Source organism: Engystomops pustulosus, chromosome 7 (genome assembly GCF_040894005.1).
Source record: "Engystomops pustulosus chromosome 7, aEngPut4.maternal, whole genome shotgun sequence".
Classification (NCBI taxonomy): Eukaryota; Metazoa; Chordata; class Amphibia; order Anura; family Leptodactylidae; genus Engystomops; species Engystomops pustulosus.
This window is the reverse complement of record NC_092417.1, coordinates 45,290,161-45,317,741: the sequence shown is the minus strand read 5'-3', so window position 1 is coordinate 45,317,741 and position 27,581 is coordinate 45,290,161. Positions and strand designations below refer to the sequence as shown.

The 27,581-nt window shown below is 40.6% G+C and overlaps 1 protein-coding gene across 11 annotated transcripts in view; it reads right to left on the bottom strand.

Moving 5' to 3' along the window:
* The window catches only part of KTN1 (kinectin 1), a 62,168-nt gene that overhangs the window by 11,169 nt on the left and 23,418 nt on the right, over positions 1 to 27,581 (bottom strand). For 7 of the 11 annotated variants that reach the window (XM_072115735.1, XM_072115737.1, XM_072115732.1 and 4 more), the window contains exons 8-36: positions 26,274 to 26,380; positions 26,056 to 26,188; positions 24,207 to 24,294; positions 23,982 to 24,133; positions 22,386 to 22,454; positions 21,844 to 21,881; positions 20,814 to 20,904; positions 20,274 to 20,342; positions 20,033 to 20,070; positions 19,253 to 19,343; positions 16,436 to 16,504; positions 16,230 to 16,267; positions 14,396 to 14,486; positions 13,166 to 13,234; positions 13,038 to 13,072; positions 12,143 to 12,233; positions 11,755 to 11,823; positions 11,383 to 11,423; positions 10,193 to 10,283; positions 9,276 to 9,344; positions 8,245 to 8,282; positions 7,385 to 7,475; positions 5,816 to 5,881; positions 5,592 to 5,632; positions 5,318 to 5,408; positions 5,152 to 5,229; positions 4,781 to 4,818; positions 3,542 to 3,632; positions 881 to 967 (exon numbers count right to left, since the gene is read on the bottom strand). In XM_072115735.1, coding sequence (XP_071971836.1) covers positions 881 to 967; positions 3,542 to 3,632; positions 4,781 to 4,818; positions 5,152 to 5,229; positions 5,318 to 5,408; positions 5,592 to 5,632; positions 5,816 to 5,881; positions 7,385 to 7,475; positions 8,245 to 8,282; positions 9,276 to 9,344; positions 10,193 to 10,283; positions 11,383 to 11,423; positions 11,755 to 11,823; positions 12,143 to 12,233; positions 13,038 to 13,072; positions 13,166 to 13,234; positions 14,396 to 14,486; positions 16,230 to 16,267; positions 16,436 to 16,504; positions 19,253 to 19,343; positions 20,033 to 20,070; positions 20,274 to 20,342; positions 20,814 to 20,904; positions 21,844 to 21,881; positions 22,386 to 22,454; positions 23,982 to 24,133; positions 24,207 to 24,294; positions 26,056 to 26,188; positions 26,274 to 26,380 — 2,160 coding nt within the window. The remainder of the gene's footprint in view (positions 1 to 880; positions 968 to 3,541; positions 3,633 to 4,780; positions 4,819 to 5,151; positions 5,230 to 5,317; positions 5,409 to 5,591; positions 5,633 to 5,815; positions 5,882 to 7,384; positions 7,476 to 8,244; positions 8,283 to 9,275; positions 9,345 to 10,192; positions 10,284 to 11,382; positions 11,424 to 11,754; positions 11,824 to 12,142; positions 12,234 to 13,037; positions 13,073 to 13,165; positions 13,235 to 14,395; positions 14,487 to 16,229; positions 16,268 to 16,435; positions 16,505 to 19,252; positions 19,344 to 20,032; positions 20,071 to 20,273; positions 20,343 to 20,813; positions 20,905 to 21,843; positions 21,882 to 22,385; positions 22,455 to 23,981; positions 24,134 to 24,206; positions 24,295 to 26,055; positions 26,189 to 26,273; positions 26,381 to 27,581) is intronic. The other 4 variants (XM_072115740.1, XM_072115736.1, XM_072115739.1 and 1 more) reach the window with 2 other exon arrangements.

The following is a 27,581-nucleotide window of genomic DNA, read 5'->3' as shown; positions in this document are numbered from 1 at the left end:
TCAGTAAAGAACTTCATAAAAGCATTCTGATCTCCATTACTGATACAGGCATAAAGGCAGAATATACCAGCAGCTGCCACTAGAGGGAGCTTAGAGACTTCAAATTAATTCAGTACATAGTAGCTCTAGTGGTGGCACAGCATATATATTTTAAATTTATATCTATGTAGAGAATTAAATGGAAATCTACCATCAAAATAAAGCAAGATATACCAGGGGCATTAACTCATAGATTCAGGCATCTTCTTATATTTATTTGTTATCCACGGCCACCTTCCATCTTCCAGCCTGAAAGGCTCCTAGTGGGCAATACCAGAGGCCCTGCATGCTGTAGCTTCACAAGCTGTTAAGCTCTCCGACTGTGTGCTGAAACTTCCTCTGCTGCAGTCAGACGAACATAAGGCAGAGGGAGGGAGGAAATGCTAAGTGAGCAGAGGGGAGGGCGAGAAAGTGTAACAGCCTGTGAAGCTGCAGCATGGAGAGACTCTTGTAACAACCCCTATAGCTCTTCAGGCTTATTAGCATAATTTTAAAAATTGATTTAAGGATCTAAGGGCAAGTGTCCCCCTGGTTTATCATGCTGGATTTTGATGGTAGATTTCCTTGAAGGCTCTGTATCTGAAACATAACGTTCTGACCTCTATTAAGGAATACTAAGAAAGTAGCCATTTATTAAAATAAAAAAAGTGATTTATCTCCAAGACTGGATATTCACTTTAAAGGGAAAATATACCCTTTGCTTTATCTTGGCAGAATCTGCATGCAGTTTTGTAAAAATAAAATCCCTTCCTCTGTCTCAGAAACTGAGGTAAGAGTGAGCAGCCAGCGCAGCCGTGCCCCGGTACACCCTGCGCTATGTCCCCACCGGTAGCATTACAACCTTGGCGGTCTTGTTGACTCTCTCTTGTAGCATTTTTTCAGTTGATGCCAATGCCTCCATTGCTTTCCAGTTTTTCTCCCGAAGGTCCTAATTGTTTTTAGAAAGAGTTATTTCAGTTGACCGGCACACTAACATGTCTGTAGAGTTAATTCAGCAAACGGCATTATAAAGGAGTTGTATCAGTGTTTCACACCCCAAGCGAAGATATATGGAAGATCCCACACAGGTGACCTGCATAGTAGCATCCGAAATCAACTCTGACTAACATCTCTACCTATATGTGAATAATGGGGTCATAGGGATTACATAATCAGCCAGTAATGCAGCTTTCCTCAATGATAAATTATAATCCATGGTTAAAAAAAATTAGGGACCCTTAGGTCATCGTAGATCCAGGCACCATAACTATGGTAATCTTCTTAAATTCATTACCCATTCTTCTAAAAATCAACTTTTCAAATTATGCTAATACGTCTAAATGGATACTGGGGGTGTTAAGAGAACCCCTCCCTGCTGTAGCTTCAAAGGCTGTTACACTGTCTAACACAGTGGGGGAGTAGTGCTGAAGGAAAGGTGAGGAGGGTGAGACAATGTAACAGCCTGTGAAGCTATAGCACAGAAGGGCTCTGGTAAAGCCCTTCATGCTTACTAGCCCAATTTTAAAAGCGGATTTTAGAAGCTTACCACAGTCAAAGTGCTTGGATCTATGAGTAAGAGCCCCTGGTTTATCATGCTGGATTTTGATGGTAGATCCTTTAAAGAAGCTGTTGGCCAGGCCAATCTGGCGTTGTTTTTGGAATCTGGAACTAAAGATTCCCTTTAGGGGAGAAATAATCCAGTGTTAAGCTAAGCTTCAGAGCAGCGTTAATAGCACCTGCAGACACCAGTGTGGAAACAGCCATAGACAATGCTTGTACATTTACCATTACTGTCAGCCCTGGAAGCCTGGGCTTATACTGCAATGTTCTATATCATTGGGAGGTTTCATAGTCCAATTTGAAACCTGCAGCTACTTTTGGGGGAAATGTATTTTTGTGATTGTGCTAATGGATCTTGTGAGAAAGAAAAAAGTTTTGTCAGAAAAAGAACAGATTCCCATCCACCCACCAAGGTAAAGGGTTAATATTTAAAGCACAGAAGAAACTCTTCAGCAGGTTTTAAGCACAGGCCTAGAAAATGCTGGATATACAACACAATGTTCAACAATAATAGTAATCCCAACTACAAGTACAGTAATGTCCAACTACACAGACAACGTGGCAGAAACAGAATATTTATTAATTATACAGAGTTCTTATTCTATACAGTATTAAAGAGAACTGTCACCCAGCAGCATGTTATAGAGCAGGAGACACTGAGCAGATTGTACAAGTTGTCCTATTTCCAGGCTGCATGTGATAGAAAAGGAGGAAGTGAGCAGGTGATTTATCTGTAGGTGGCATTGTTGGAAAGTTCTTCTAATCTTTCTATGCGGAGACATCAAGAAGGTAGTCCCATCAGTGACCGATGCATTAAAGTACACCTACCAGCAGATTTAAGGGAGGTAGACTGTCACAAAAGCAATGCTTTTTAGGGGTTAAGTGGTGGTAGATGTCCTTTAAGGGTTGTAAATCACCGATCGGACCACCCCCCAAAAAAATCACAGCTTGGAGACAGCATATAATTCTCTTAATTTTTTAGGAGTTGTATAACGGGCTGCCCGCAAATAAGACACTAAGTACAGTGCAATCTTCTCAGCTACTCCTGCTCTATATCATGCTGCCTGCAGATACAACATGATGTACAATCTCCTCAGTCCATCCTACAGGCATTATATTAAAGAGCAGAATAGACTATTGTTTGTGGTGACAGGTTTGCTTTCAGATATAAGTTTTCCATTATTGAAAAAAAACAAACAAACAATTAGACTACAAACATGTACAAACCAAATCTTGGTCTCCCCCCGAGTTGCGAACACAATCAAACCAATATTGGATACAACGATTTTCCATTCTCAGGAAAGTGAAGGATGAGGTATGTACATGTGTGAAACCTCATTGTTCCCATTACTAACAGCAAACAAATAACCAAGTAAATGATAGGAATGGAAACATATGCTATGCCTTGTTATGAGGTATCACATTACAAAATAAGTTCAACAAATAAGCTGTAATTAAAACTTTGTAAAAAAAAAAAATAATAATAATAAAATAAAAATTCACCTTTACATAGGCTCCAGTCTGAATTGATTTTACATATTGACATGAAAGAAACTGCCCTTAGGAGGAGGCCATAAATGTCCACCACCAGTATTGAGCAATGGGTTATCTGTTGGGGGGCACTGCCCATGTTGAAATCCAACATGCTCACCCAACTCACTCATCACCCGCTATTAAGCCAATTTTCCAGCGTTCCGTGCAATAAAGGCATTTCCCGCACTGAATCTCATGTCACTGGATTGGACGGAGCATGTCAGTTCAGTCCAGTGATACAAGGTTTGGTCCAGGGAATCCATCCAATGCACTTGCTTGCAGGCAGGAAGCCTGAGGGTAAAGCTAGGAGGTCCTATACACACAGGCCTGTAACCATGCCAAAATGATGGCATTTGTGTCTTATGTGTATGTCCGGCTTAAGGGACTAAACCCTCAAAAAATGTCATACTACTAACTGTCCTAGACTTACATTGTTCTTCTTTCTTTGTTGCTCTACAGCAGATTTTTGATCTTCCAGCTCTGCCAGCAGCTCTGTGATTTTCTTGTCTTTTGCTGCTATACTAAAAACATATAATATATAAAATAATTTGACTCATTTTTCAACCAAGACAAAAAAAAGTTGTTATTTAATCGAACATGTAACACACTGTGCAAAATATTTAACCCTATATATAGAGTATGAGCCAACACAAGTACAAGCCGTGGCACCACAAAAAACAGGGAAAACCTATTGACTAAAGTATAAGCCTAGGGTGGGAAATGCATTGGTCACAGCTTCCAGCCAGTATATAGCTTTTCAGCCACTCCCCCCAGTATACAGCCAGCCAGCCCCTGCGCCCCGCCTTTCCGACATCCCCCTCAGGTCCTCTTCATGCTCCCAGTGGTTCATCTTTGGGTGCCGTGGGTAGCCAACACACACACTCAATGCAACGGCGCTTGTGTCAGCAAGCAGCTGACTTCATAATGTGTGTGCCGGCATCACCCAGGGACCTGAAGACGGAGCCTAAGGACCTGAAGCCAAAAGAGGGGGGGGGGGGGGGGGGTCAGAAAGGACCTGAAGTCAAAAGGGGTTAATCCAAGTGTTTCACAAATTCTGGTGGCAGGCTTCGGAGGCATTTTTTAAAAACAAACCTGTACTCACCTCCTCAGTCATTCCCAACGTCTCGCCTGGCCGTGTCCCTGAAGCGCCGCTGAGTTTGGCTTCCGGCCACAACCCCCCGTCACCATGTCTCAGCGCATGATGAGGCGCTAGGAATAGGGACAGGTGGGTCGTGACCATCCACCTTGGCCATAAGTCGAACTCAGCAGAACTTCCGTGCCTCTGTAAACAAACAGGGGCAACGACCGGCAAGACGATGGCAAGGGACGTCTGGAGTGACTGAGGAGGTGAATACAGGTTTGTTTTTTTAAAAATATGCCTCAGCAGCCTGACCTCATAATTTTATAAACACTCGGATAACCCCTTTATTTTAATAGACTCGAGTATAAGCAGAGTTAAATTTTTTCAGCCCATTGTTTTGGGCAGAAGCACTAGGCTTATACTTGAGTATATACAGTAATTGTTATCAGTGAAACCTATTTTGATGGTCGCCATTGTCTGCTGAGCATTTAATCACAGAATAGAGAACTTTGGCAATGTGGCTATTAAAGAGAAAAGCACATAGAAATTTACCCAAATGTGGAGAGGTGCAACATAACAGTTACTTACGCTTCTATTAATTCTTCACCTTTAGCAACTGAAGAAACCTAAAATAAGGAGTAAAATATGAAAGTAAATAAACTCATCCATCGTTCCACATATGTACAATTTAGATCTCCCGCAAAGCTCGCTTATAATTCATACCCTGCACTACTAAAAGATCTGACTACATAAAGCTTGTTTGTAGTCTGTTACCATAGGGATACATAGGTCAGCATAGGAACTGCAGACAAAACTGTACAAAATGTATCATTAAAACTTAATCCCAAAAGGAACATACAATTTATGTGAATTATTCCTCTGAAACTATTTTTTAGCCACAGTTAAATCGGCTAAGAATAGTCAAAACCATGAATAGTAGGATCCGTGCACATTCGCACCTGTCGTAGTTGTTCATCATGCTTCTTTTGTAGTTCACAGGCCTGAATTTTCAAAATCTCATTTTCTTTTTTCAGACCCTATAATATAAAGGAAAAAAATGGAAAAAAACTGTTTCCCTGCATAATGGATGAATTTAATAAAGCTTCTCCAGATCCCCAAATTTACCTTTAGTTCCTGAGTAGTGACTGTTAGATTTGCTTCTCTCTCTGAAAGTGCAGCCTCCATCCCCTTAATTTTCTCGTTATGTTGTTGCACTCTATATGCAGGAAAGATATAAAAGTAATACAAGGTCACCAGCAGAACAAGGCTAGATCTGTTTGTCTGGAAGAAAAGCTCTAAGACTATGTGATCGAAGATTACTGATGCCTGTACCTCATTTTAGTACAATTACAGATTAGCAATAAAAATAAAAAAAAAAGAAAATCTGGAAAATACTCACAGTCTCTGAAGCTCCTGCTCGCCTGGTGACGATGAGCCTTGCTAGGAAGGAAAAAAGAGAAACCTGGCAGTGAGCTTTGGGTATGACAGGGCAAGCCTCAGAGACATACGTTATCAAGTTCAGATTTTAGGTTTTCAGTGCATTATACATGGTGATTTTTATGGCACATCTATGGTAATATGGCACTTCTGGAGAATCTCGTAGGTGCCAATAATGTGCTGTACCTGCTGTAAGTTCTGCTGAACCTCTTCAATATGGATTTTCAGCTGTTGACTTTCCTTCTGTAGATCCTGTAAGAAAAATAGAGCATTATCCTAGTTACTAAGCACTTTCCCCATGGGCAGGGTATAAATGCTTTGGGTTTGTGCTCTGCTTCATCATATCATTAATACATGACAGACTATACATCACCAAAAGCCAATACATAGGAATAAAATGTTTTCCATATAATCTTTATTATTTGAATAGGATTAAAATGTAGCATTAAAATATTAAGCAATAAGGAAGCGACAAACAGAACAAAAAAAGTAGCATTATACCCCTATGTTAATGTTTTGAGCAAAATTACACCCCTAATGTTTCTAAATGCTAAATAAATGAGTCTATGATAAGCCCTGTTATATTAAAACATCAGCAAAAAAATCTAATCAATCAGGAAAAAGTACCACTAGTTCTGTCCCCTAATTGTAGATACAGAAGACAAAAACAACAATGGATCAGGTACCAATGTAAAGGGAGAATTCGTAACCGAACAGAGGAGTGTGCACCCGACACACTTGTCCCTAATTGCTTTGGAGTATTACATGACAGACTACGCAAAAAATTAGGTGGACATTTTGTACGGCAATCAACACAACACTAGAGGGCACCATAACAAATATACAACAGTTATCACTGAACAATATTCTTTTATTTTGGGGAAAACTTAAAGATCAGGGTCAGGAAATAAGAAGTCAGCAAGATGATACAATGGCATTTATTGTCGTTTTACATACAAGCCGGACACAAGCCCTTACAGGGGTTGAAGGAGACTAAACACAGAGAGCCTAGACCAGTGGTGGCGAACCTATGGCATGGGTGCCAGAGGTGGCACTCAGAGCCATTTCTGTGGGCACTCAGGTTATCACCCCAGGACTGAGTTCACCAGAAAGGAACAAATCCACCAAATCTTTCTGCAGTCCCAGGCAACTTAAGAGATGCTGCTCTCAGAACTGTTTTTAAGCAACACTTCATTAGCTGTTTGGAACTGCGGGAACAGTGAGAAGGCGTGGACAGGACTGCAAAATCTTTATGAGGTCCCCCTGCTGGACCCTTCATTATTTCTCTAAAGAGAGACCCTGGAGAGAAGCTACAATGAGAGTCTGAATTTGCACTCTTTCTTTCAACTGTATTGGTGTCCTCACTGGGCCAATAAGATTGAAAGATGTGGAAGAATAAGAAGCAATACGCAACTTCTTAAAATTCCATGTTGGCACTTCACAGTTAATAAGTGGATTTTGGTGGTAGCTTGGGCACTCGGTCTCTAAAAGGTTCGCCATCACTGGCCTAGACAAACCATGTCTGCTGGGATACTGACCCCTTGGACCCAAGCCAACAATTAGAACAAAGGGCTGTGGCCTTCTCATTGTATGTCCAGGCTCTGCGACACCTCTGTATGACATATCGCCTGGTACTGCAGCAAATATGCTAAACAGTTTATTGTTCCACACTATTTCCAAACCCTCTACAATAGGATGATTGATAGGAAATCAGGGAAAAAATCTGAATGACCAAAACATCCATTTTAAAGTTACCTCAATTTGTCTCTCTTTCTCTAGGATCACCTTCTCACGTTCATTAAACCGTTCTTCTATTCCCTTTAAGTTCTCCTCCTTGCTCCTCAATCTATGAAAATAGCAAGAATGAGCTCAGATTCCACACCAGTTCCACAGAACTAAAACTACACAATTTTAGAAATGTGTATGCATTTATAGCTTGTTTTGGGGAAGAAAATAAAAAACCCTGAGGTTCTAAAGGAAACCTACCACCACGGATCTGGTGGCAGGTTCCTCTAATGTAGAGTAGTATAGCCCTTTTTAGGGCTAATTCTTTGGTGGCCCAGAACTTTTATAGATTTTAATTCCCCCCAATATGCAAATTTCCTAAAGAGGTTACTGGGGCGTTGAGTAGCCGGAGCAGAGGCTACACGGCACAGCTACTCCATACCCCAGTAGCCTCTTGCGTTCCACCTACCAACTACAAGGAGCTACGCACACTCGCCTGCGAAGCTGGTTTCTGCGCATGTGCAGAACGCAGGCCGTGCAGTCTTAGGTCTGAAGCCGGAGCTAATGCACAGAAACCAGCTTCGCAGATGAGTGCATGTAGCTCCTCGTAGTTGGTAGGCGGAATGGAAAAGGCTAATGGGGCATGGAGCCTCAGCTCCGGCTACTCCACGCCCCAGTAGCCTCTTTAGGATATTTGCATATTGGGGAAATTAAAATGTATAACAGTTCTGGGCCACAAAAGAATTAGCCCTAAAAAGGGCTATACTACTCTACATTAGAGGAACCTGCCGCTGGATCTACCTTAACAGGTAGATCTGTGGTGGTAGGTTACCTTAAAAGAATACTTAAGTCATGGAAGTACATGGAAATATACACAGAGCTATACATACTCATTCTGAAGCGCCCGCACTTGTGCTGTAGTAGAGACCTAAATACATATAAAAAAAACTATATTTAATACTAGTACTGGACACACAGGTGTAACAACCATTACCTGTTTATGCTGGGAAATGTGCTGCCAACAAACAAAGATCGATGGAATCTTAACAAGTGCTAAGAGGAATAATCCTTACTTTGCCTTAATGGGGTTATCCAGTGACAATTAGTTTTTCTTTTATCCCCTAGATAAGGGATAGTTTGTTTATCAGTTGTGGCCCCCACAGTTCACAAGAACGAGTGTCTGCTGTCTATAGTAGTCTACAACTATATGAATAAGGAAGCCGACTGCTCAATGGTGCCAACAGAGATAGTGCAGCACAGTACTCAGCTACTCAATGAAACAGACAGGGAATGAAGTGAGGGCACACACGTGAGACCTGGTGCTTTGTTCTTGTGATCTATTGGGTTCCCACCACTGGGGCCGCCAGCAATTAGCAAGCTATCCCCTAGCCTTTAGATAAGGGAAAACTTGATGTGAAAACTAAACAACCCCATCAAAGGTAATCCATCTTCAAAATCAAGCATGATCAACCAGGAGCATTTAACTTATAGATCCGAGCAGTGTGACTGTGGGATTCTTCATATATTTATTATCTATGGTCTCCTTCCTTTTAAAAATCAACTTTTATAATTATGCTAAAGATCCTGAAGGGCTCCAATGGTGTTAACAGAGTCCCTGCATGCTGTAGCTTCACAGGCTATTACAGTCTCATCCTCACTTGTAGTTATCCTGCCAGCCACCGACCGCAATGAGCATAGAGGGGGCGTGAATAAATTAATAGCCGGTGGTGACGTAGCCCGGAACACCTCCAGCTCATTTACATTTTTTTTTATTTTATTTCTCCAATAGACGGCCATTAATTGATATAAAGAGACAAGGTCCCGGCACAGATTTGGAAAACAGGCAGGTCAGTATTAGGAATCTAATACTTGAGAACTGGATTCTTTAAGATATCAAGGTATCTATCACTTTGGGTGTTACCTGTTCAGCTTTCTCAAGCTGGCTACTTGCTAATGATTCCTTCAGGGCTTCAATTTCTTTAGTCAATTCCTTTACACAATGAAAACAAGACAAATGGAAGACATGAGCACAACACTATGACATGGAGTGGATATGTGGTTAGCCCATTTACTTGTCATTATACAAAACATTATCTTTTACCTTGCTAGACTTTAACAAAAATTACAAAATTACAAATTATAGAAATTCTTGAAAATGATTTACAGAGTGTAAAACGTAGTACCGTGTAGGGGCCAAGGTACAACAAATGTGATGAGAGGTGTGTGAACCACAAAGTAAGAAAAATGTTTAGCATCGATCACAGCCATTAAAAGAAAGCAACATCTGCCCTTTAAAGAGAAAGAGCAGCCCTCTTCATACATATATACATACATGAAGAAGTCTGCAGAATGCATGAAGTAGTCTACCAGCATTTTCACGTGTGATCCCTTCTGTTATCTTAAGAGATATACAGATGTGTCTGATAACATGTATCGGCCATAGCAGGCACATATATTTATGAGAGCATCCAAAAAATGTGCATCTCATAGATATTACAAGTATTTAGCCAAATAATGACTGCAATGGATAAATGGCAGCAACGTCTGTTAGAATGCAATAGACAGAAATGGCAAATGACCTCTACCCTAAAACCAGATCAATGAAATCAGTGATGGCACAGGATAGAGAATAACTGATAGGGGATAAAGATTGTTTATTTACAGGATAGGGATTAACAGTTAATAAACAGCAGGCGCTTATGACTGGCCTGTACTCTTTGCATTTCTATGTGACGTCTAAATTTTAATGGTCACAATCCAATGAAATTTTACACATGTAACTAAATATAATCTCACAACTTGGCAATAACTGGTGTAATATTGTTGGTTGAGAAATACCTGTACTGTCCTCCCCTCTTTGTCTGCTTTAAGCTGCCCAGCCTGTAGGAGTTCTTCCAGAGACTTGATCTTGCCATCCTTCTCCTGGATCCTAAATAAATAATCACAATTTTTGGCATAGGCAAGATTGTCAGAACATAAAGCTGAGAGTTTCAACTAAAATCAAATGACTGCTATTAACCTTAAAGAAAGTGGTTGTCACCCTAATGGCATTTAAAGGAAACCTACCACCACAAATCTACCTATAAAGGTAGATTGGGTGGTAGGTGCATCAATGGGACGTGAGGATAGCCCTTTTAAGGGCTAATCCTCACGTCCCCTCACTTTTTTGGTAACTTTTATTCCACATATATTTAAATTTACTTATGCGGCTACCGGGGCGTGGAGTAGCCGCATATGAGATTACATGAGGCGGCTACTCCACGCCCCGGTACCCACTTTACCCCTCCTACTCACCCATCTTCGGCGCGCAGCTCCGCGTAGCTGCGCGCCCTCGTCCGGCGACCCTGCCGTCTGCGCATGCGCAGAAGAGCAGGCCCGCGCCTGTTTCGGAGCAGTGACCGCGCAGGCGCGGGCCTGCTCTTCTGCGCATGCGCAGACGGCTGGGTCGCCGGACGAGGGCGCGCAGCTACGCGGAGCTGCGCGCCGAAGATGGGTGAGTAGGAGGGGTAAAGTGGGTACCGGGGCGTGGAGTAGCCGCCTCATGTAATCTCATATGCGGCTACTCCACGCCCCGGTAGCCGCATAAGTAAATTTAAATATATGTGGAATAAAAGTTACCAAAAAAGTGAGGGGACGTGAGGATTAGCCCTTAAAAGGGCTATCCTCACGTCCCATTGATGCACCTACCACCCAATCTACCTTTATAGGTAGATTTGTGGTGGTAGGTGCCCTTTAAACCGTAGTGAGTGGTATCTCCAGCGATCATAAGAACAGATACCTATGTGTCCCCATAAGCACCCCATGTGACTGGAGTAGAGGAGTACTCCCCTCCCTTTTCTATATACCAAAATGATTGGAGGCAAGACTCCTTTATTTCTTAAGCGCTCCACCTACAGCATTAAGCAGTCAGTCCACCTGCCCAGATAAATAGTAGCCGATTTTTACATTTAGCACTTATGAGCTATAGATCAATCTTATGATACAAGGCTATATTCCTTCCCAAGATGCCCTGTATAATAATAACTTACGCATTTTTCAGATCTTCAACCACTGACGAAGTGAAGGCTACCTGAAACATCACAAGGCAAAATATTAAAAATATATCTATATATATGTAACAAAGATATCTAAATGGTCTACAATAATTATGTAAGAAAGATCTTTTTAGTGGTCTGTAATAATATGAATAGGTCCATTCACTACAGCAAATAATGGTATAAACATAAAATATCTCATTGTAGGGATTGTCTGATTAAGACACCACTTGCATATGACATTTTTGAGCAGTTTAATACCCTGGCCAGTGATGGTCTACAGAAGCAGATTTCTCTAGCTGTTCACTATGGAGTACATCATTCACAAGTGTCTGCCACTAGCTTAGCGTCCTCTGGCATAAGTACCTGGTCATTGTGTTGTGCCTTGAAATTCTGCAAATCCATTCTTAATGAAGCATTTTCATCTCTTAGTAACTGTATTACAAAGGAACAAACATAAAAAACAAAAAGATTAAAAGACACTGAAAAACAGTAAAACCCTTCAATAACTCAGAATGACTATTGCAACCATTCAACACTGTTTTCTCTTGAACATTTTATGTTCATATCGTGCTTGAGGTTTTATTATAGTTGTGACCAGAACTTCTTCAAACATCACTTTGGAAACCAGATGGTTCTCATGATCTTGAGACATTTCTGATTATTTTGCAGTGCTGTACTAGACATGTGCAGGACAATCTGACCTAATTGAGGTCAGATGAATTTAGCTTAATGTATTGCACAGAATAGTTACCCGCAAGTCTTCTTCCTTATTTGCGACCTGTATGAGTCCGGTCTCCAACAACTCTTCAACCGTTTTCAGCTTCTCATCTTTTTCTTGCAAGCTTCAAAAAAAAATGGAGAGGAAAAAAAAGATCAAGATTTTACTATAAAATTGTGGCTTGCAATTGGCTCTCAGGTTCATAGGAATACAGGGAATTATCGACTCCCCACCATGTCTACACGTCGGGGCTAAAACACACGGCCGTGGACAGTCTGAATTACAAACTGTGCCGTATTCTACTTCACAGACCAACATTGCCAGGGATGTGAATCCGAGCATCATTGGGATATATACGATACAAATCCCTGCTTCTCCGCATTATAGTAGCGCCAACACTGTATTTATGAGAACAGTGGAGAAGAAGAAGAACACTTCTTGTATCATACATTACTATTATGTTTGGAATTCTGCCCCCAGCACAGTGTTGATCAGTTTAAAATCAGAGTCATATGTTTATCCTTCCGGTTCCCAAGGTCTCCATGACCATAGTTCATAGTATCATCAAATTATACGGTTGAAAAAAGACATGTCCATCAAGTTCAAACAAGGAAGGGAAAGGATTGGATAAGGAAGGGACTTAGGTGAAACAATTCTATATAACATAACCATGCTCTCTGCTGTCCCTGCTGTGACCAGCGGCGGAGGCAGGCTATTCCACAGATTGAGTTTTCATAGTAAAAGTTCCCATTATATTTGATTTTGAAGGGACATCCCACTTCAACAAGAGATCCATCACAACATAACATAGATGTAGATGGCTCGAGCTACAATTATGCAGACATTTTCGGATGCCATATATTTAAGGATCAGATCCATTCATGTTATATGCAGATTAACTGCTGTATAGTAAAAAAAAAATAGTTACCTCTTCTCCATCTGGGCAAGCACTTCTTTATTAGCCTTAAGAGAGCAAAATAAATACAAAGAAAAATAATGAATTCATTACAAATAGAGAACCAGATGAAAAGAAATATATCCTGTCCGGTCACTTACCTGGTCTTGAGGCTGCTCCTGTAACCTTTTCAACTGTGACTGTAATTCATTATTGATATTCTGTAGAGCCTGAAATCACAAGGAGACTGGTATTAACTATGTTGTAAAAGTTTAGACTACACCTACATACAAAGCAACTCCCAAATATCACATACTATCTATTAATATATCAATATAATTCCCTGGAACAGAAGGATTGCTCAGACAGTCAGGCTGGGGGGCTACAGAGGGTAAATCAGTTGTATAACTCAGGCTCTGTATACATTATGCTGGAGCCGCCATCAGTATTTACTGAGGATGTAAATGTTTGTGGAGGATGTCATACAGAGCCCTCCATCATCTATTGGGATCAAATACCACACAGTATTTACGTTTTTACATTGCATTTTTTAATTTAATTTAGAAAAGTATGCAACAAAGCAGACAAAATACTGTAGGAGACTTATGTCTGCTTAATAGGGGCCTTTTAGAACATATATAGCTCCTTCCTTTTTCTTAAATGTGTACACTGGTCTATGTTTCGGAGTCTCTCACGCTCCTAATATTCAACGTACAACAGTTACACTTTAGACCACAAAAAGAATTCTTTTGCAAAAATGTTTTATCGTTCAATAACATATACAGCGGTACATTAGGCATAAGTACTTCACCCCTCTTCGGTTGTAGTACGCCGTAGTCCTATTGAAAAGTCCACACTCAATCTTCCATGGCTTCACTGAGACATCGAACGCCAGGTGAATCTAATGACGTTTCGGAGGGGAATCCCTCCTTCCTCTGAGGAAGGAGGGATTCCCCTCCGAAACATCATTAGATTCACCTGGCGTTCGATGTCTCAGTGAAGCCATGGAAGATTGAGTGTGGACTTTTCAATAGGACTACGGCATACTACAACCGAAGAGGGGTGAAGTACTTATGCCTAATGTACCGCTGTATATGTTATTGAACGATAAAACATTTTTGCAAAAGAATTCTTTTTGTGGTCTAAAGTGTAACTGTTGTATGCTTAATAGGGGCCTATGAAATTGACACGGGAGTTTTCCTGCATGCACGTTATATGTAGTGTGAACATATCCCAAGAAAACCATTTTCAGATATCTATTAGTAGGTCATTAATGGAATCCTCAATTCAAGAGACTTTTTTACAAGCAGGAAGACACAAGTATCTGGATCTCCCAGTGACCACCATGTAATAGACCCTTCACCCCTACTAATGCTTATAGTTGTATATACCTTGTGCTCCTCAATGGTATTGATCACTTTCACAAGTTCAAACTGCAGTCTCTCTTCCAGAGCTTTGATCTTACCATCTTTCTCTACAATGCTGAGGAAAGGAAAAAGCATTAAAGGATATGTCCACTATTAGCAAATAATTGATATCGTTTGTATAGCGAAAAGTTATACAATTTTCTAATATACTAACTGTATCAATTCCTCATGGTTTTCTAGTTCTCTGATCGTTCTCAGTAACCTTCATTTTTTACTTCCTGCGGATAGACACCAGTCCCTGGTCATATGATGTCACATAGGTGCACGACTCGTATCCCTGGTTATGCGATTTCACACAGGTGCATGGCTCGTTATATCCCTGGTCATGTGATGTCACACAGGTGCATGGCTCGTTATATCCCTGGTCATGTGAAATCATACAGGTGCACGGCTCGTTATACCAGAGTAATCAGCGCTGCAAGTTATACTAATTTGTGCTCCTGTGTGACATCACATGACCCAGGATATAACGAGCTGTGCTCCTGTGTGACATCACAAGACCGGGATATATATAAAGACCCGTGCTCCTGTGTGACATCACAAGACCGGGATATATAAAGAGCCGTGCTCCTGTGTGACATCACAAGACCGGGATATATAAAGAGCCGTGCTCCTGTGTGACAACACAAGACCGGGATATATAACGAGCCGTGCTCCTGTGTGACAACACAAGACCGGGATATATAACGAGCTGTGCTCCTGTGTGACAACACAAGACCGGGATATATAACGAGCTGTGCTCCTGTGTGACAACACAAGACCGGGATATATAACGAGCTGTGCTCCTGTGTGATATCACATGACCGGGATATATAACGAGTCGTGCACCTGTGTGACATCATATGACCAGGGATATAATGACCCGTGCACCTGTGCGCCATCATATGACCAGGGACTGATTTTAATCCACAGAAAGTAAACATAAAAGCTTTCTATTGAATGACAGAAAACAGAGATCTAAAAAAAAACGGGAGGAAATGATACAGAAAATATATTGGAAAACTATATAACTTTTCATAATGCAAACAATCTCAATTATTTGCTGAAACAGGAAAACCCTAGCAAGTCTTCCAAATTCCGTTTTACACTGAACACAACAGACAATGGTTACTGAACAGAAGGATGGATTAATAGGAAACATGGAGCTACTGAAAACTACTGAGAAAATTCCTTTAATATCGGTCTGTGCAAAGCTCAGTTTTTATTGCATGTTTACAGGTCTACAAATTTTACAACTGGTTAGTAGAGATGAGTGGACTTGTAGTCCACGTCCAGGTACTGCTGCCCAACCCAGACATATTGCTGGTCTAACAGCCAATCCGGGCATATGAACGCCACTAGCAAACTAGCTATGATTGGCCGGGGGACTCCTAACGCGGACATCAAGTCCATCATTTTGACCAGTTAGTAAGCGTAGGATATACTACAAGAAAAACAATTGGAGTGTGGTTCGAAAAGTCACCTGTAGGCAAACTTTTCACAAGAAGATTGCTATGATAAATGGCTGTACGGTTATTACCAAACTTTGAAAACCATTCCCCTGGCCTCTATTTCTTGGTCCTGTCTGGCAACGCTCAGGCACCTGTACCTGCACACTCCATTACTGGCGGCTCCCTGATGTGACCAATAATTGGCTGAGAAGGGACCAATAAGGAAGGACCAGCGGGACACGAGGCGGCAATTGAACAAGATCAGTGGAGGAATTTGGAAGGCATTATCCATTGCTTATCTATTTTTATCCTATTCCGGGCCAAATAAGTATATTAGTAATTTGATTATCAACATGCAAAATATATACCTCTTCTCCATCTGTTCCAGCATCTTAGCAGCAGCAGACTGAAAGAGAGATTATTAGATTATATTGTTATTTTAATAATAATCTGCTCACAACAAAAAAAAAAACAAAGGCTAAATTTAAAGCAAGTTATAAACTCTACATGTCACTGCATAGGTTTCAAAAGTCATGAAGACACTACCTGCCTCTTCTGATGAATTCTCGCCTACCTGTTCACTTTTTGTAGATTGGATCTTCTGTAGCTCAGCCTTCAGTGATATGTTTTCTCTTTGTAGTGTCTAGAAGAGATGACAACCCGCTCCATCAGTCATATAGAAGGAAATGCAGTTTAACAAATACTCAGCATTGACAAAAGAAGCTGTGGCACAGGCAGATGCAGAGGCCTGACCTCTACTTTTACCTATCCAAAAATCTTATCCAAAGTTACGTGAAAATGGGCTACAAATGCATCTTTTGCCCAAGATGAGACAGACTGAGGCTGGAGGGGGAGCTTTACCTATATCATAAGTTTTATAGCAGCTGGAAGCATCAGATGAGAAACATTTTCTCTTTCAAACTATGTCAGGCGTGGGGTTCTAACTGTTCTAACCAGAGACATGGGCAGGTAAAGTCATAGTTAAGAATGCAAATCTGAGATAAAGATCCAATTCCTGCCTTTTTCTTTATTCTTGTGGTTCTGTGAGCTACAGTACCAGATATACAAGCAGATATTTAGATTTGAAAGATAAGAAAAGAGAGAAGGCCACAGCATTGTTGAAGATTTTACTATGCCTGTGTGAATAAAGGTTTAACCTTTTTTCATCATATTGGATGCTGTGGCCTTCTCTCCCCTTTTTGTCTTGGACAATGGATCCTGCACACTAGGACCCTGGGCTGCGGTCATCAAACAGCTTTTGGTAAATACATTGGTTGCTGTCTTTTTTTACATTTGAAAGATGTGATTCTGATCTTTAAATTTACCGTAGGTAAATGGGTGAGATGTCACATAACTGAAACAATGCTAGAAAGGATCTATTATAACCTACCTGATGGTGATGAAGTTTAGTTCACTTAAAGGAAACCTACCACTTGTAGTGGCAGGTTTCTGATGGAAATACCGGGCACCAGCTCAGGGTGAGCTGGTGCCGGAGCTCATTTTCGTTAGTGTTTTAAACCGCGGTATCGCGGTTTAAAACACTTTTTAAACTTTATAGCCAGCGCAGGCAGGTATGCGCTCGGCGCTTACCGTGCGCGCGGCTACATAGGAAGTGAATGAGAGCCGCGCGCATGGCAAGCGCCGAGCGCGTACCTGCCTGCGCCGGCTATAAAGTTTAAAAAGTGTTTTAAACCGCGATACCGCGGTTTAAAACACTAACGAAAATAAGCTTCGGCACCAGCTCACCCTGAGCTGGTGCCCGGTATTTCCATCAGAAACCTGCCACTACAAGTGGTAGGTTTCCTTTAAAGTCAGGTTAAGGAATGTCTGATTTGGCAGACAGACCAGCATAAGAAATAGTAAAACTACAGTTCGCTCTTTCTGCTATATAACATGCATCTAGCAGAATGTACACTGTGTAAAATCTGCTCAGCTCCTCCATCCATGATAAACAAGGTACACTTAGGCCCCTTACACAGGATCTTACACTGTGTAGGAGCACTTCTCCCACAAACTGTGTGCTAAAACTTCCTCTGCTGCAGTGATAACATCAGGCTTTGGGGGCGATGCTACAGCATGGAAGGGTATTGTTTAAACCATCAAGGAGCTTGTCATGCTCATTAGCATAATTATAAAGGTGAATTTGAGAAGGAAGGAGGCCAAGGGTAACAAATATTAGAAGATTATCAGTCACAGTGCCTGAATCCAGGAGTAAGTGTCCCTGGTTTATCATGATGGATTTTGATTTCCTTTAAAGAGTAACTGTAAATGTTTTTTCCCCACAAATCAATAGCTCTTGGGGTGTAAAGCAACTTTGCCTATTAGCTTTGTTATCTATATTCAGTAGTGTCCTTGCTTTACCTCTCAGATTACCTCAGTGCGGCAATGGCTCCCTCCTCTCCCTGTGCTGATAATCCCCATGCATGAAACCGTACTATGTTTATACATTGTTTCTCATTGGTTTTCATGGCAGGGGAGGACATGTAACAGAGCTATAGAGCTGGATGTGTACAGAACAGTGAATGCAGATGTCTCCTGCACAGATTGAGGAACAAGATGTTCCATATTCCCCATCAGTCCCTTCATCCCAGTCTGTGATTCAAACTTTTCTCTTTCTCTCTCCTCATGCAGCCCTTCCCCCACCTTGTCAGCTATGTGCAGATAAGCCATTAACCCTTAATGCTCACACAGCACAGGTTTGAGACTTCATGTAACTGGTTTATTTATGCTTTCTTCCACTTATTACATGTTCCCTGCTCCTCCATGTGATGGAAGCTGCCAGGCTGTCACTATATACATGCAATATGTGCACTGTGCAGTGATTTACTTGTGGAAAACTAAATGGATTTAATGCTAAATTACTTTGAGAGAGAACACAAGGCATCATGGGATCTGTGGTCAAGCTAACTAGCCTAAGCCCGGGGGCGCAGTCGGACAAATATTAGTCTCCGCCCACTTCACCTCTGGCGAGAAAGATTTTTTCAGAACAGAAAATGCCAGAACTTTGGGGAAAAAAGGACAAGCAGCACAAAATAGGCATCGTTCTGTTTGTCTTCAAAGGGAAAACCACATATAATTTGGTAAAAATCACTATAGCTTTACAGTTACGCTTTAAGTTACGAAGTGAATTTGCTATTTTTCAGACCTCTGGTTTGAGTTGTTATCGCTACTAGAAACTGATGAATAAAGTGACAATTGGGTGGTCCTGCAAGAGCCAGAATCTAGGTACATACTCATTTGAAAAAAGCAGTATAAAACCCAGTGGTCCATTTATTCAAATTAATAGAAGGAGTAACAGATAAAAGAAAAATTCAAGTATTTTTGAAACTGGAGATGTCAGGAAAGCCAACATGGTTAAATATTCTTCTACAATGCTAAACGGCTCATTTACCTTGAGTTCCTCTCCACTGTTTGCAAAATTGGCTTGTTCCAGAGCAACTGCATCTTTCACCTGCTTTATCTCCTTGTCTTTCTCTTCAATGCTGCAAAAACAACAAAAATTAACCCAGTTCCAGGTAAAGATCACTGAATGGTATGGGGTAGATTCATTATGGCCATTATGCACTTTTGGGCATGTCAGAGCATGTGGGTTAAAAAAAAACGTTTTACTATAGTAATACAGGCAGTCCCCGGGTTACGTACAAGATAGGGTCCGGAGGTTTGTTCTTAAGTTGAATTAGTATGTAAGTCGAAACTGTATATTTTATAATGGCAGACCCACACAAAAAAAATTTTGGCCCCAGTGACAATTGGAGTTTTGAACATTTTTTGCTGTAATGGGACAAAGGATTATCAATAAAGCTTCATTACAGACACATTACAGCTGATCATTGCAATCTAGGACTATAGTAAAGCATTCAGAAAGCTTCACCAGAGATCAAAGGGGTCTGTCTGTAACTATGGATTGTCTGTAAGTCGGGTGTCCTTAAGTAGGGGACTGTCTGTAATTAAAAAAAAAAAAAAAACACAAGTCCATGCCCAATCTACTAAGAGGCCGGGTCCTCTAAGTAGATATGGCCAACGGAGCGATGGTGGGGGGAAATTTTAAGAAATCTTATTTAATAATCCTCAATGTACCCCATTCACCAAGGCAGGATGCAAGTTCTGCTATTAGCTCATACAACATGCCATTCCTATAATCCATTTAGAAGCATCTTTTACATGTACTTACGTTTTCTGCAGCTGCTTGGCAATGACTGACGCCGAAGCCTGAAAAATGAAGAAATAGCTTGGTAAAAATATACCCTTATAATATTTGAATAAAGTTGTTCAATTGTGGTGTTCCTCTAGTACATGGGAAGGGCTACAACCCTACAATACTGGAAAGGACATGTTCAGAATAAAAAAAACCTGCATAACAATATGATCCCGAAATCTTACTTGCCAAGATGCCAGTACCCTACATATCTCACCTGGGTTTGTATTTGTGCAATGTAATTCTGTAGCTGAACGTTCAGGGATTCATTCTGTTTCCTAAGGTCCTGCAATATGTATATATAAAAAAGACAGAATCAAACACATGGAATTATAATTCTATGTAAGATGGATACAAACAAAGCAACGATTATTTGTAGCATTTGCATTTAATTCCTATTTCAGTGAATGGCACTAAGCTGCAGTGCTAAATACAGCCTTTGTATACTCAACTTCCTCAAAAGTGACTGTACCAAGTTTGCAAGTTATCCCCTATCCTTAGGAGAGGATCCAGAGTATGGGGTCTGGTTAATACTAATAGGTATAGGATGAGCATTCACCCATCCGCTTTATCAATATTGTAATGCTGGAATCTGCAGAGCCAGGCAGTAGGGCATCTGTCACTCACTGTCACGTTGCTTGTCCTCCTGGGGTAGCCGTTCTCATAATTCGTGGGGGTTTAGCAGTCGGAACCCCACTAATAACTCACAAACTTGATACAACCCCTTTAAGTATTACACATGCAACATTTCCCCTACCTTGAGTTCTTCTCCATTGTTTGCATAATTTGCACGTTCAAGGACAAAGGATTCTTCCATCTTTTTTACTTCCATTTCCTTCTCTACAAACCTAAAACAAAATTAAAGGATACAAAAAGAAGCAAAAAATAAATAAATGTATAAAACCTTCTACCAGCACACCTCCCTGGGGCTTTATATGATCTCTTTATACAAGGGAAAAGATCACAGTAGAGAAAGTAAAGCACCGTTCTACTTTTCAAGTTGGTCGTTGTTATTCAATATCACTGTTCAACTAAGTGAGAGAAATCTGACACAAGAGGAGGATCCTAAGACATATCAATGCTGGGTAAAAATCTGCTTCTATTACATGTACTGCAGATTTATCAAGATTTGCTAAAATTAAAGGGGTGTTCCCATTTCAACAAGTAATTGCTATTGTTTGAATAATGAAATGTTAAACAAATTTACAATATACTTTCTGTATCAATTCCTCAGTTTTCTAGATCTCTGCTTGCTGTCCTTCTATAGAAAGCTTCTATCTTTACTCCTGTGGACAGAAATCTGACAGGTCACACAGGTGCACGGCTCATTAGTATCATAGAGAGTAATCAGAGCTGTGTGATCTAACGAGCTGTGCACCTGTGTGACCGTGGTCAGAGTTCTGTCCACTGGAAGCAAATGTAGAAGCTTTCTACAGAAGGACAGCAAGCAGAGATCTAGAAAACCATGGGGAATTGATGCAGAAAATATATTGGAAATTTGTATAACTTTTCATTATTTAAACAATAGCAATTACTTGTTGAAATGGGAATACCCCTTTAAGCCCAGACATGGCAGTAAATCATACAGGGGGATAAATCTGGTGTAAACTTAGACCCCGTTATCCAATCTTACACTATCTCGTGGCTTACTGTAGAGATCTCTATAGACTTACAGTTGAATGATACAAGCATACATCTGTGCATGTGCCGTGGTAACAGAGATGAATTTTACATACACTTTACGTTGCTAAACTATTTTTTTTTCTTATAATTTTGGTATTACTTACTTTTTCTGTAGTTCTTCCACTATGACTGAAGCAGAAGACTAAAGAGAAAACACAAGAGAACCCTTTATTACAAAACAATAAATCTATATTATATTATATATGCTTAGGCTAAAAACTAAACCTGTAACTGTCAATCAAGATATTTTTTTAATATTGAGTGTGTGTTGAAATTATTTTTCTAATATACTTCATTAAAAAATTCTGCTTAGTTTGTACAGAAATGGGAATAAAAGTGTCTCTTAGTTTCCATCCCTCTGGACACAACACGTGTAAATGGTAAAGCATGCAGATACTGTATATGGAATCTTTACATCAGGTAAAAGATCAGGACACACACTGGGGCAGATTTATCAAGCTGCCCAAGAGTAAGAATGCGCTAAGTTGCCCATGCCAATCAATTACAGCTCAGCTTTCATTTTACCAGGGCTCATAAATATTTTAAAGGCGAGCAGTGATTGCTTGCCATGGGCAACTATGCATATTCTTACTCTTGGGCAGCTTGATAAATCTGCACCATTGTCTTCAGTTATTGGTGTATTTACCTGAGCCTGGATCTGAGAATGGTATTTCTGTATCTGTAGATTGAGGGCTTCGTTTTGTTTCCGTAAATCCTTGTAAAAAAAATTATATTATATTATGAAAATAAAAATATGAAAAATATGAATCACACTTTAAAAATGAGTTAATCAGGTAATCAATAAGAGTGTATTATGTAATCCCATGCCTTCTGCAGCGTTGGACATATGAATATAAATCTCCCTCAATGAGTAAGAAAAAAAAAAAAAAGCATTATCAGCCCAATTTTTTTTATTGTGAGTCAAGTAATCTTTGCCTGGGCCCGAGTGTAGATGGCGATTAATAATTGGTTGGTCTGGATACACTTCTCCCTTTATTGAGCCATTGCTTCAAATCTTCACCCATTATCATTCTTAATGCAGAGCATTACTTCCTCCTGCCATTTATCGGAAGAGGGGAAGGTGTGCTCTGCCTATACTTGTGGTCTGTATTATGCCTGTATATACAATTTTGGCAGAATTGTGAAGGTTACCTTTTACTTCGGCTGTGGACCTTTATATTTTTTATTTTACCCATGGTTACTGTAGTTTGGAATTCACTTGTTCATGATATTGGTTATATTATTTCTACTCGAGTATTCATTTATACTAAACATATAAACGGGAAAAATTTTTACAGAAGTGTCCGAGAACAGAACTGCTCTAGTTGCCATTTAGAGATTTAACCCCCTTACAAACATGTGACATAGTATTAAATCACATGCTGGCTGCGGGTGCATGGAGAGGGCTTATTGCAGCATAATGTAGTATAGCAGTATATTGTAGGATCGATCAGACAACCTAGGGTTAAAGTACCCTAGGGAATCTGAAAAATAGTAAAAATAAAAATTATAAAAATTCAAATCACCCCCCTTTCCCTAGAACTGATATAAATAAACATTTAACCCCGTATTGGAAATAGTGATCAAAAAGTCGTACAGTCCTAAAAATGATAACATCGAAAACGCCATCAAAAGTCGCAAAAAATGACACCCAAACCTCCGTATACCGGAGTATGAAAAAGTTATTAGTGCCAGACGATGGCAAATTCCCCCCCCCCCCCCCCCAAACTTTTTTGTACAGGAGGTTTTAATGTTTGTAAATGTATGAAAATATTATAAAACCTATACAAATTTGGTATCCCCGTAATCGTCCTGACCCAAAGAATAAAGTAGACATGTCATTTTGGGTGTACAGTGAAATCCAAAAAATCCAAGCGCACGAGAATGCTGCGCAAATGCGTTTTTTCAACAATTTCACTGAACTTGGAATTTTTATCCCGCTTCCCAGTACACTGCAGGGAATATTAAATACCACCATTTTGAAGTGTAATTTGTTGCACAGAAAAAAAGCCATAACACAGCTGTGTACATAGAAAAATATATGCGTTATAGATTTTTGAAGGTGGGGAGTGAAAAATGAAAACGCAAAAAATGAAAAAGGGCTGCGGCAGGAAGGAGTCCATTTTCCCACAGCCGTTTATAAAATGATTTTTGATTAACACCCTCCGCCCCAAAATTAACCAACTTGTTTCCTCCCAAACGCCTCGTATACCATCATTAAACTTTAATGAATAAAATTTACCTGCATCTGCATCTGGAGGCCGTCATCTGGCCGCTCGTCCATCAGCTGTAGGATTCTCTGCTCCATCTGCTGGTTGGTCACTATAGTGTCGGTCAGTTTGCTGTGTAAGCTCTGGACCTCAGCCTCTTTTGACATAAGTTTTGCCTGCAAATCTGTTAGAAAAAAAAAAATATAGCCGAGACATCAAGGACCAAAACAGAAGACATCAGAAGAAGCTGTACTGACCTTGTTGGCCCATTTCTAAATCAGACATCCTTTTCCTTAGATAACTTTCCACCTCTTCCCATCTTCTCTCTGCATCTTGCATCTGAGTCTAGAAAATAAAAAAACTAAATGTAAGAAACCTGCAAAAAAAAGTCTGAATGCCTTCATCCAAATTATCTATAGATACCCTATACCACCCCCCATTGTCCTAATCCCCTTTGGCCTTAACATTTATCAAGTCTGAGGAGCCCCTTAAAGGGATATTGTGTCAGAATATCAATGCAGTGGAATGAGAGCTATGGTCTCTTCACGCTTTACTCGGTACAGTGCAGTGTATTGTATAGTGGCTTTGCTTGGAATTACACCTTAGTCCCATTTACTCGAAAGAGACTGAGCCACAAATAGGCCACGAGGCAAATGGACGTGACATCACTAGGCTGTGCAGCAGAATTGGAGCTCGCTAGGAGGCAAACCCCTGACAACCTCAAACTGATCATCCATCTTCATGGCCAAATATCCGGACATTTCCATGCAGGGATGGATTAAGACTGTTGACGTGGTTATGAATAAGAATGAATTTTCCGAATTTTTCCCCTTTTCTCATGTGCACATGAAGGTTTTTAATATGGACTAAATAAATTTTGTTTTTAAACTTTTTTTTCCCTTTTCCCTCACTGGAGCAACTATTGTTTGTATCAGTTATGTCAACTCGGAGCAGCCCGACTTATCTACGTGCTGTGGGAAACATCTTTGATTTTTTTTTTTTTTTTTTAAATTTTACGCAGACTGCCATGGGCCCTGGGCTGTAGGAAGAATCCAAAGTAGAAGTGGATTTCCACTGATGATTTATGACCTGCAGCATGACCTCTATGCAATGTGGGTGAGGAGGTTATACACTTATCTCTGATCATGGACCATGATCCTGGTTCTCTGCAACTATATGGCTCCTGAGCGGGCACTATATTTACCAACATCCCCATGTAGGGCAGATGCTAGTAAGGGGGTTACATTGGGAACATGTCAGCAGGAATGTCATTTTTAGCCGGTGACAGATTCCAATAGCACAGTGGTGGCGAACCTATGGCACGGGTGCCAGAGGTGGCACTCAGAGCCCTCTACATGGGCACCCTTGCCATCACCCCAGGGCAGGGCTCGCCAGACAGGACTCAAGGCCTCTTGCAATCACAGGCAGCCCAGGACCCTAGAAGGCAGCTACAATGATGATCCAAACTTCTTCTTCTTCTTTCTACTGTATTGGTGTCCTCAGGTGTCTATATATTTTAAACCTGTGACAGAACAGGGAGTAATAAGTTACTGCTTACATTGTGGCATTGGCACTTTGCGAAAAAAATGTGGGTTTTGGTTGTAGTTTGGGCACTCGGTGTCTAAAAGGTTTGCTGTCACTGCAATAGCATATACTATGCTCTTTCTGTATCAACTCCTCACAATTTTCTCTGCTTGCTGTCCATCTATAGGAAGCTTCTATGATTACTCGAAGTGGATAGAAATGGTCACACATGTACACTCTCGTTATATCAAACAGCTCTAATTACTCTCCTTGATGATAACAAGCTGCACCATGGTCAGATTTTAGCAAGCGGAGATCAAGAAAACCACGAGGAATTGATACAGAAAGTATATTGGAATATCGTATAATTATTCATTATACAAATAATAACAATTTGTCAAAATGGAAATGTCCCTTTAAATTATTCTTGTCAAGTTCATTATTTTTTTAGGGTTTCTAATTCTTTCTCAAAATCTACATTATGAAATCCTGTTTCCGAACACAACTATATGATAAATCTTTATTGCCAGACAACAAAGTCCTATATAGTAATAGAAACTCCCCGATCATAACATCTGGCACCTTCAGACCGGCAGCCGTCTGCTCATGGTTCTTTTTCTGCATCTCCTCTTGAGCCAGGCAACTGTTCTTATCATTTAGCTCTTTGACAAGCCGAGCATAGTCCTGCCGCAGCTTATTAAGCTCATTAGATTGTCTGTAAAAAGAGGAGAGCAGCTAGTAAGTATTATCAGCACAAGGATCATTAGTAGTATTAGACGATTACACAGAAGAAAACATACTTGCTTTCCATCTGGTTGGTCGCCGAGCTCACAGCATCTCTTAAAATACCATTTTCCTGCTTCAGGTGGGTGATTTGGCTTTCCAACTGATCGTGGACCTTCTGAAACTACAATGCACAATGAGACGCATTACATGTGAGCATAACCAAATCATTACCCACAACAAATATGTAAGCATATTGAAAAATATATGTAAGCAGAAAATGCATCATTAGTCTGATCCTTCAAACCCCTCTCCTTGGCTCCATTACACACAAATATATAGCAATTGTAGGTGTACCATCCAGCATCAGTTCCCATGAGTTTCCCCTATGGCACGGGTGCCAGAGGTGGCACTCAGAGCCCTCTCTATGGGCACCTGCGCAATCGCTCCAGCACAGAGTTTGCCAGACAGGACTCAAGGCCTCTTGCAGTCCCAGGCAGCCCAGGACCCTAGAAGGAAGCTACAATGATAATCCAAACTTCTACTCCTTCTTTCTACTGCATTGGTGTCCTCAGGGGACTATACAATTTAAACATATGACAGAGCAGGGAGTAATAAATTACTGCTTAAATTGTCGCATCAGCACTTTGTGTAAAATATGTCGGTTTTGGTTGTAGTTTGGCCACTCGTTGTCTAAAAGGTTTGCCATCACTGCCCTACACCGTGATGTGAGCTTCTGTAAATGATCTTCCCCTACACCGTGATGTGAGCTTCTGTAAATGATCTTCCCCTACACCGTGATGTGAGCTTCTGTAAATGATCTTCCCCTACACCGTGATGTGAGCTTCTGTAGATGATCTTCCCCTATACTGAAGTGAGCTGCTGTAGACGATCTCTCTCTACACAATCATGTGAGCTGTTGTAAATGATATTTCTATACTTGGACGTAAGCATTTTGCAGCTACACTGTGCTTTATGCAGTCAATATATTTGGGCCAACAAAATTATCCAAATGTCTTTATTCCGTTTTAGTTTAGTGATCCAAACCCTCTTAACTTTATGCATTCATTTGCTGGCTTCCCAAGTTGACAGAGGGGATAGGCAGTGGGGGGCTGGTGACGTAAAGGGTTAATTTGCTGAAATGAGAATACCCCTTTAAGTCTGCAGAGGTATGCACACAACTAACTTCACTGTGCATGTGCCCCATAAGCTGGGTATGCCGACTTTGTCTTTACTACAGACATGAGGGTCTTCATTTTCTAAAAACTTTCCATCCCCTGTAGTAACTGGCTCTATATCTGCAGTGTTGCCTCCTGACTCACTTAAAAGCCCAGTGATCATTAAAGTATTGCCATTATGTTATAAAAAAAATCATGACGATTATA